Below are 10,274 nucleotides of genomic sequence, written 5' to 3' on the forward strand. Positions count from 1 at the left end.
CATGCCTATAATCCTAGAGCTTTGGAAAGCCAAGGCAGGAGGATCGCTTGAGCCCAGGAGTTTGAGACTAGCCTGGGCAACATAGTGAGACCCCATCTCTAAAAAAAAATTGTTTTAATTTTTAGGCATGGTGGTATCTGCCTGTAGTCCCAGCTACTCAGGAGGCTGAGTGGGAAGGATCAATTGAGCCCAGGAATTCAATGCTGCAGTGGGTTATAATTGTGCCACTGCACTCCAGCATGGGTGACAGAGCAAGACCCCGTCTCTAAAAAAATGAAGATAGGAACAAAAAGGATATTGGGAAAAGAGAGGCTAGAAGTTAGGACTACCTCTGAGTCATAGTTTATTAAAAAAAAATTGTAACGTTATTAAGTAGTATAATATGACTTTCAAAGTACAAGCCACAGGAAAAGAACATTTCCATCATTCTGCAATATTTTTAAAAACAGAGTATCTCAAGTGTTAAAACTTCAAAAATAAAAAATAAAAGTTGTCATACCAACAAAGCTACAATCCAGAGGAATAGCATCAGATGTGCATGTAATAATGCATTCACTTTGGAGCTTTAATCCCCCTGTAGAATGGGACCAGTGCCAAAAGGCACAAGAATGATCCATAACTCAGTGGGCCCACACAGAAAATGTCAGTACGGAAAGACACACAGCAGTGTGGTTAAGTAATTGCTTACGACATTTTAAATACCACTGTCAAATTAGGAGAGATTCAGATTAAAATCCTAACAAATATTTATTGAGCAGCAACTATGTTGTAGGGTCTATGCTGAGTGTTTTCACATGTATTATTGTACTTTATCCTCACAGGTCTATTAGTGCGTATTAAATCATAATGAACGCAACCCTTGCCCAGGCGCAGTGGCTTATGCCTGTAATCACAGCACTTGGGGAAGCTGACGCAGGCAGATCACTTGAGCCCAGTAGTTTAAGACCATTCTGGGCAACATGGTGAAACCTCGTCTCTACTAAAAATATAAAAATTAGCCAGGGGTGGTGGTGCACACCTGTTTTCCCAGGTAGTTGGGAGGCTGAGGTGGAAGGATCACCTGAGCCTGGGAAGTCGAAGCTGCAATGAGCCATGACTGTGCCACTGCGCTCCAGCCTAGGCGACAGGAGTGAGACCCTGTCTCAACAACAACAACAACAAAAATAATAACAAAAAAAATTTAAAAAAGAGGCTAGGCACAGTGGTCCACACCTGTAATCCCAGAGCACTTTGGGAGGCCCAGGTGGGTGGATCACTTGAGGACAGGAGTTTAAGAGCGGCCTGGCCACCATAGCGAAACTCCATCTCTACTTAAAATACAAAAAATTAGCCAGGCATGGTGGTGCATGCCTGTAATCCCAGCTACTCAGGAGGCTGAGGCACGAGAATCATTTGAGCCCAGGAGTTGGAAATTGCAGTAGGCTGAGACTGCGCCACTGCACTCCAATCTGAGCAATAGAACGAGACCCTGGCTCAAAAAAGAATAAAAAAAAAAACAAAGAAGGAACCTGGACAAGTGGAAATACTATTCAATTCTTTACCTAACTCCTTAAACATCTCTAACGATCTGACTATTATCCTAAAGGCAGAAAAGTCAAGCCTGATTATCTACATAAAGATTTTCTCTTTCTTTCCCTTATTTTAGCTCAGTCCTTTAACTTATATAAGAATTACTATATAGAGTTACATACACAAAACTGTACTTGGCAATTTTAACCAAATAATTTTTGTTCTGTGCACTGACTTTAGACCCTAAAACCCAAGTAACAAACAACTCTTGCTCCTCTTGTTCACTCCTCTCCCTCTCTCAGGACAGCCAGTGAAGTAATACAGTACCTACTGGACTTCAGAAGCATTACTGACATGCCTCATTTGTTATGCAGGCAAAAAGTGGAACCACTGGGAAAAAAAGCAGAATTCCTGAAATATTCTAAACTTGCATAAACCTAAGTGCCATGTGCTTTATGTTCCTGAATGTTGGGACTAAGCCTTACTCATCTTTCAATTCTCTGAAGTATTAAGCAGAATGTTTAACATAGAAGAGGCCCTCAAAAATATTTATGGAATTGAATACAAATGATAAACCACTGCCCAAAAAACTATGTGAATAGATCTTTGGTCATTTTACACATGCAAGTATATTCAAATTAAGTTCCTTCATAGCTCCATATTATACCAGTGCAGTGTATAACATTGTCATTGAACTGTGAAGTAAGTGGAAATAAGGTTTTCTCTTCCAGACCACCACTACAAACGTTCCTGGATCAGAGGCCTAGTGGCTAGTATTGTTTGCTAGGGAGGCTTTCCCAGTGGATAACAGTTCATTAGCCCCAGAGAGCGCTCACAAAATACTTCACAAAAGTCCTAATTATCTCTCTAGAAGGAAACCTACCAGAGAGTAAGGTAGAACCCTTTGAAGACACAGTAAATACTTACAGTTAGTTACACAATACTTTAAGTTTACAGAACATTTACATATGTATTATTCATTAGTATTATAATTCATTTTAGAGATAAGGAAAATAAAGGCCAAGAGAAAATAAATGACTTATCACATAAAAAATAGTAAAGCCAAGGTTTACTTAGGTTTTTTAATGCTGAGACTCAGATTGTTTTGTTCGCTTGTTTTGAGACAGGGTCTCACTCTGTCGCACAGGCTGGAGTGCAGTGGCACTATCACGGCTCACTGAGACCTTGAACTCCTGGGCTCAAGCGATCTTCCCGCTTCAGCTTCCTGAGTAGCCGAGACTATGGGTGTGCACCACTGCACCCGGCTAATTTTTTTATTTTTTATAGAGCCAGGGTCTTGCTTTGTTGCCTAGGCTGCTCTCAAACTCCTGACCTCAAGTGATCCTCCCATATCAGCCTCTCAAAGTGCTGGGATTACAGCTGTTAGCCACTGTGCGTGGCCGGATTCAGATACTTTTAAACTCAAACCACATCCTCTGAAATATCTAACACTTAAAAAGTCTGATACTACCATCCCTACCTCCAAGAGGGTGTTAGTTTTTTTTTTTTTTTTTGGTTGGTTTAAAAATTTTTTTTGAGAGACAGAATCTTCCTGCCTCCCAGAGTACAGTGGCAAAATCGTAACTCACTGCAGCCTCGACCTCCTGGGCTCAAACGATCTTCCTGCCTCAGCCTCCTGAGTAGCTAGGACTACAGGTGCATGCCACCACACTCAGCTAATTTTTAAAAAAATTTTTGTAGCAGGCTGGGCGTGGTGGCTCACACCTGTAATCCCAGAACTTGGGGAGGCCGAGGTGAGTGGATCACCTGAGGTTGGGAGTTTGAGACCAGCCTGACCAACATGGAGAAACCCTATCTCTAATAAAAATACAAAATTAGCCAGGCATGGTGGCACACGCCTGTAATCCCAGCTACTTGGGAGGCTGAGGCAGGACAATTGCTTGAACCTGGAAGGCGGAGGTTGCGGTAAGCCGAGATCGTGCCATTGCACTCCAGCCTGGACAATGAGAGCAAAACTCCATTTCAAAAAAAAAATTTTTTTTTTTTGTAGAGATGAGGTGTCACTACATTGCTCAGGCTAGTCTTAAACTCCTGGTCTCAAGTGATCCTCCCACCTTTGCCTCCCCAGTTGCTGGGACTGCAGGTGTGAGTCATCACGCCAGCCCGATGGTGTTATATCTGCCAACTATCAGTGTTACAATAGTTCTCTGCTCTAGGATTTTTGTAGAAAATCTTTTATGAAGGATTAGAATCTTTAGGGTCTGGACAACTTCTTAAACACAGAAAACTCAAATGAAAATATGACCACATTAAGTCTTAAAGAATATTATTTTTCAGTTCAAATTTAAAGACAAACCAATTGTGATAGGCTGAATTTTGTCCTCCAAAAATTCGTATGTTGAAGTCTTAATCCCTAGTACTTTAGAATATAACTGTATTTGGAGAAGGGATCCTTAAGAGGTTATTAAATTAAAATGAATTCCTAATCCAATATGACTGGTATTCTTAGAAGAGGAAATCTGGACACAGTACAGACAGAAAAATCACATGAAGACACAGGGAGAAGATGGCCATCCGCAAGCCAAGGAGACAGACCTCAGAAATCAACCCTGCCAACACCTTAATCTTTGACTTCTAACGTCCACAACTGTGAGAAACACATTTCTGTTGTTTAAGCCACCCAGTCTGTGACTTTTGCAATGGCAGCCCTAGTAAACTAGTAATATGCCAACCAAAACTCGTAAGTCTTACCCACCATTTCGCATCTTATAAAGTTGCACGTTTTTCTGAATATATTCTGCAAACTGTACAGTGTCTCCAGCTTCTCCAACACACAGCAGTAATATCTTTTCACTCATCTTAAACATCTTGTCATGATCTGCTCAAAAAAAAAAACTGTGTTAGAAACTGCCTTAACAGAAATTGACTGTCATTATTTATGCAACCATAAACAGGTTTATTAATTACTACAGTTGGCCTTCCATATCTGTAGATTCCGAATCCACAATTCAACCACCTATGGATCAAAATTATTCAGAAAAAAAAAAATGGATGCTTGCATCTATCCTGAACATGTACTGACTTTTTCTCTGGTCATTATTCCCTAAACAATACAGTATAACAACTATTTACATAGCATTTATGTCATATTAAGTATTATAAATAATCTAGAGATGATTTGAAGTACACAGGAGTATCTGCATAGGTAATATGCAAATACTATACCATGTATATAGGGAACTTTAAGCTTCTATAGATTTGGGTATCTGCAGGGGCTCTGGAAACAATCCCTACAGATACCAAGGGACGACTGTATATTGAATAATTTCACTAATTATTGCTTTTAGAAGATTTTAATAGGTAATGGTATCAATTTATCTTTCATTCTTCATGTTAAACCATCAGCATATTGTGTAGTGTCAATTTCAGTTGAAGAATATACATGAAAGCTACCAATTAAAAATACAACTTAAAGCATTTAAAAGCATTTGAAATGCAAGGAACAGAACAGAAGAAACTGAAGGAATCCAGCCAATGGCAATTATCTTTAGCCTCATGATAACAAAGCCCTAAAATGTTTCCACAACTACAAATGTTAGTTATTATACTTATACACACACAAAAGTATATACGAAAGGGACTGATGCTACAATTAAAATTAAGGAACCATCTCAAGAAAGAACAGAAAATCAACTGAGAATATTAATCACTTTAAAAAGTAAATAAATTCCATTTCCAAAGAAAAAGAGAAAATTAAAACGATTGCCAAAGCAAAAATCCTAGTGAATATTTTGACAGTAAGCTACTTAAAATACCTCACAAAAATCCTAATACTCTAATCTTATCTAGCTGAACCAGACTCATTCAGATTAGATAGATAAATATTCGGGTTACAGTTATTGCCTAAGGTAGAAAACTCCACATTCAGTCTGCAGCTTCAGAAAAGGCCTAAATCTTCCTATCTCACTCTCACTTTCACTTTTCATTTTTCAAATAGTGCTGAATAATCTTCCCTGGGAGACATGTTTCCTGTTTGAAAGCTTCTGAAATGTCAAAATCCTTTAATAGGATTTAAAGAACAAAATGCTACTGTCAAATACTTTACAAGTGTTTCAGAGTTGTAGATACCAGTAATATGGCTTCTTAGACTTGGAGGGAAAAAACACACAAAATGCACCTGTAGATAGTACCAAATTGCCTCAAAACTCCTGAACAAACACACTTTTATTTATTATACAGGCTACATTAAAGACTGTTAGTGGCCCGGCGCGGTGGCTCAAGCCTGTAATCCCAGCACTTTGGGAGGCCGAGATGGGCGGATCACAAGGTCAGGAGATCGAGACCATCCTGGCTAACACGGTGAAACCCCGTCTCTACTAAAAAATACAAAAAACTAGCCGGGCGAGGTGGCGGGCGCCTGTAGTCCCAGCTACTGGGGAGGCTGAGGCAGGAGAATGGCGTGAACCCAGGAGGCGGAGCTTGCAGTGAGCTGAGATCCGGCCACTGCATTCCAGCCTGGGCGACAGAACGAGACTCCATCTCAAAAAAAAAAAAAAAAAAAAAGACTTAGTTTGCAAACTTGTTAATAAGAGAAAAACATTCACTTATATTATCTATGCAAAAAAAAGGAGCAGAAGGGTATATTCTAAGTGCTTGCCAGTGGTAAGAGTATGGGCAGTTTTTGTTCCCTTCTTTTTGCTTATTGGTATCTCTAAAACTTCTATACTTAACATGCCTCATTTTTATAAGAAAACATTATTCAGTAAGTTGGCAATATTATTATAATAAGAAAAAAGCTATTTTTATTTGAGGGGGGAGCTTGTTTACAAAGAACTTATGTCACACTTAGAAGAAAGGCTAAACATCTAGGCAGTAACCTGTTCAGTTTTAAAATTAGCTTAATACAAGGCCAAAAATGTTTTTTAAACACTATGTCCAATGAGTAGCAGAAGGCAACATATTTAATGAAAACACAAGAGATAGATACTAAGAGACCCCTGAGTTGTACAGGAAACTGTCTGTGTAGCTCTGGGGAATTTCTGATTCTTGACAAGGAACTTACAAGATCCACATACAGGAAACAAATGGACAACAAAATGAACAACATTAGCATGTCATACTGTGGAAAACCAACCGGACTAGAATCCAAGAGACCTTGGTTATGACGTGGACTTGGCACTCTGAACTTCGGCAAATTACTTGTCCTCTCTAAGCCCCAGTTTCCAGATGTGTGAAATGTTAATAACGTCACTTACCCCTGTCTAACTCATAAGGGAGAAAAACTAATGAATTCTATACATGTCCAATATTATGATACTCAGTGTTAGATAATGTAGTTCAGATCATACATGCTATAGGAATTCAGAAAAGAGAGAATTCTGTGTGGGCTGGAGTACTCCGAGTAACTTAAAAGCAATTCTACATAGGCCAAGAGAAGAGACATGAAATGCAGCACATAAGCAAACCACAAGTTGGTACCGCTTAATAAGGTGACAGTCCTCAGCAAATGTCTACTCTCTAGTATCAAAATGTTTATACAAAGTGATATACTGGACAATTGATTAGAAGTTGTATTATCATTTAAACTTGGAGAAAGGAGTCCCAGAAGGTTATTATTTTTTCAGCATTTTTGCCTACTCTAAACAAGCTCCATCATGAAATGAATGATTAGAAAAAAGTCATCATACAGCCGGGCACAGTGGCTCATGCCTATAATCTCAGCACTTTGGGAAGTCAAGGCAGGTGGATCACCTGAGGTCAGGAGTTTGAGACCAGCCTGGCCAACCTGGTGAAACCCCGTCTCTACTAAAAATACAAAAATTAGCGGGACGTGGTGGCGGGGGCCTGTAATCCCAACTACTGGCGAAGCTGAGGCAGGAGAATAGCTTGAACCCAGGAGGCGGAGGTCACAGTGAGCCAAGATCGCGCCATTGCACTCCAGCTTGGGTGACAGAGCGAGCCTCCATCTCAAAAATAAATAAATAAGTCATCATACAATACTAAAATTTATATTATAAATGTTTTTATACCAGGAAAGACTATAGGGAAAATCAGAATGTGTGGAGTGCAATTATTTCCAACTATTTTTCAAGAACTAACTCAAATTCATCTTTCTCCCACACCATAGTGATCTTTCTTTTATTACTTAGGATTTCCTCTTGAACTCATTAATTTAAAAACCAACCCAATACTAACTAGTAATACTTCTTTTATCATATAAAATCAACTTGCAGTATTCATTTCCTTGTTTTCTTAATTCTTGGACTCTTCTATGGGTTATAAGTAATATACTGCATCCCCTATAATGACTAAAAGTACTGTGTACATAAGTAGGCTTAAAGAATATTCTTCTTCTCGGCCGGGCGCGGTGGCTCAAGCCTGTAATCCCAGCACTTTGGGAGGCCGAGACGGGTGGATCATGAGGTCAGGAGATCGAGACCATCCTGGTCTACACGGTGAAACCCCGTCTCTACTAAAAAATACAAAAAACTAGCCGGGCGAGATGGCGGGCGCCTGTAGTCCCAGCTACTCGAGAGGCTGAGGCAGGAGAATGGCGTAAACCCGGGAGGCGGAGCTTGCAGTGAGCCGAGATCGCGCCACTGCACTCCAGCCTGGGCGACAGAAGAATATTCTTCTTCTCAATGTGATTTCACATACATTTTTGGGATGAAACAAAAGACCTGTAAAGGTAATGATTATTGTTCTACCTAGACACGACTTAATGCTAAAATCACTTGCTTGTCAAAGACCTCAGTATTCAAAATAATGGACAAATTTACTCTCAAAACAAATTCACTCCTTTGGGAGGACTAGCTTACAAACAAAACTTCTACAAACTAATCATCATATTTCATAAAGTATCAGGTGCTGTGTTAAGCGATTTACATCAATTCATTAACCTTTTAAGATAGGTGCTATTACATCACCACCTTATGGATGCTAGCTTTAGGGTACGGAGTTGGAGAAATTTGCTTCAGGTCACATGCGGCAGAACCTGGGTTCAACCTATGCAGTGAGTCCAGATATTTTGCCCCTAACTACTATACTATACCGTCTCTCTATAGTAAATTACTCAACACATAATTTTAAGATTTTGGTTGTTTTTCCTGCAGAATCTAAGTTTGTTTTCCTTAATTGATCAAAGACGTGCTACTGTTGAAAAAGTATTAAGCTTTGGTTCAGATGACTTAATGTTCATTTGACAAATGTTTGGGCACCTGTGTATGCTTAGTATTATTAAGTACCTGTCTAGTGAGAAGGATTTGCGCATAACTCATTTACGCAATCCTCCCGACAAGTCTGTGAGTTTGGTATTGCTAATCTTAAAGATGAGGAAATCTGAGCACTGCGAAATAACTTAATCAAAGTCATAAGGCAAATAAATGACAGGGCTCCAATCTCCTAACTCCATTAACTAACTACTTAAATATAAGGAAAACCTGGCAGCCATTGCCCTGGAAAGCTGAAAAAGAAGAATCGGGAGCCAAGGGGAGATACGGGCAGCGGAAGGAAAATGACAAGCTTCTGTTACCACAGTCTGACTGTCCCCAGGATCCCACCTTATGTCGCCAACAAACTAACCTCGTTACTAGCGACAACAGGAAACTTTTTATAAGAGATTCGGGGATCTAAAGAGCCAGGTTCTGGGCAGGCGCTTAAACATTTATAAACAGATTCCCTTTAGGCAACTCTCACCAAGCAAGAAGCATTTAGCGAAGGCCAGAGCAGAGCACTGACCTAGGAGCCCGGGAGGAGCAAATGCCAAGGTCCCAGACTTGTCTGCCTGTTTCTTCCGTTATTATAAAAAAAAAAAAAAAGCCGAGCACGGCGGCTCAAGCCTGTTATCCCAGCACTTTGGGAGGCCGAGACGGCGGATCACCTGAGGTCGGAAGTTCGAGAGCAGCCCGACCAATATGGAGAAACCCCCATCTCTACTAATAATATAAAAATTAGCCGGGTGTGGTGGCGCATGCCTATAATACCAGCTACTCGGGAGGCTGCGGCACGAGAATCGCTTGAACCCAGGAGAGTGAGATTGTGGTGAGTCGAGATAGCGCCATTGCACTAGAGCCTGGGCAGCAAGAGCGAAACTCCTATCTCGAAAAATATAAATTAATTAATTAAGTAAGTATGGGCGGGGCAGGCCGGCTTCCACCTCTTCGATCCTCCGTGGTACACATTCAACCCCCGACAAACTCCCTCTGGCCGCCCCGACACCCCAGGCCTAGCGGGGCCTCCCGGGCTTCCTCTCACCGTCCTTCATCTGGACAATATTGCTGGCGGCCACCCGGTCGGAGGCGACAAGGACATAGTCGGGGCCTTGGATACCGATTAGGTACTCCATGGTGGCAAGAGGCCAGGGGCTGCAGGTCAGACAAAACGCGAGACCCGCCGACTTCCAGGTCTCACCGGTGAGACAGCACCTACGAGCGAAGATTGGCGCGACGCCGGCTGCGCGACTTCCACGGCGCTCTCGGATGACGTACAACTGTCGCGAGAGGTTGGAAAGCGGGCGCGGCGCCGGGTTCCTTGTGCTCAGTGCTTGTGTCTGGGATCGTCCAGGTCTGTTCCGATGCGGACTGTGGAGGTCACTTACATTATGTGACGCCCAGTTTCTCTGTCTACACACTGGGATTTAAAAACTCGCTTTAGGATAAAATCACGCAGTGTATGTAAGGTGCCGAGCACGCGTGGGTGTCAAAAAGGGGTAGGTCGGCAGGCAGCCGTTTCCCTACGTTACTCGGTAAAATCCCCTCAGAAACCCCTTTCCTGCAAGCCAGATTGGAGAAAAATTAACTTGAGGG

At 41.3% G+C, this 10,274-nt stretch overlaps 1 protein-coding gene across 1 annotated transcript in view; it reads right to left on the reverse strand.

Annotated features, from left to right (window-relative positions):
• Positions 1–9,943, reverse strand: part of PSMB2 (proteasome 20S subunit beta 2) — a 39,805-nt gene extending 29,862 nt beyond the window's left edge. Inside the window, exons 1-2 of the mRNA XM_010360402.2 lie at positions 9,724–9,943; positions 4,226–4,348 (exon numbers count right to left, since the gene is read on the reverse strand). Coding sequence (XP_010358704.1) covers positions 4,226–4,348; positions 9,724–9,814 — 214 coding nt within the window. The 5' untranslated portion in view covers positions 9,815–9,943. The remainder of the gene's footprint in view (positions 1–4,225; positions 4,349–9,723) is intronic.
• Between the last annotated feature and the right edge of the window lie 331 nt (positions 9,944–10,274).

Source organism: Rhinopithecus roxellana, chromosome 12, assembly GCF_007565055.1.
Source record: "Rhinopithecus roxellana isolate Shanxi Qingling chromosome 12, ASM756505v1, whole genome shotgun sequence".
NCBI classification, from domain to species: Eukaryota; Metazoa; Chordata; class Mammalia; order Primates; family Cercopithecidae; genus Rhinopithecus; species Rhinopithecus roxellana.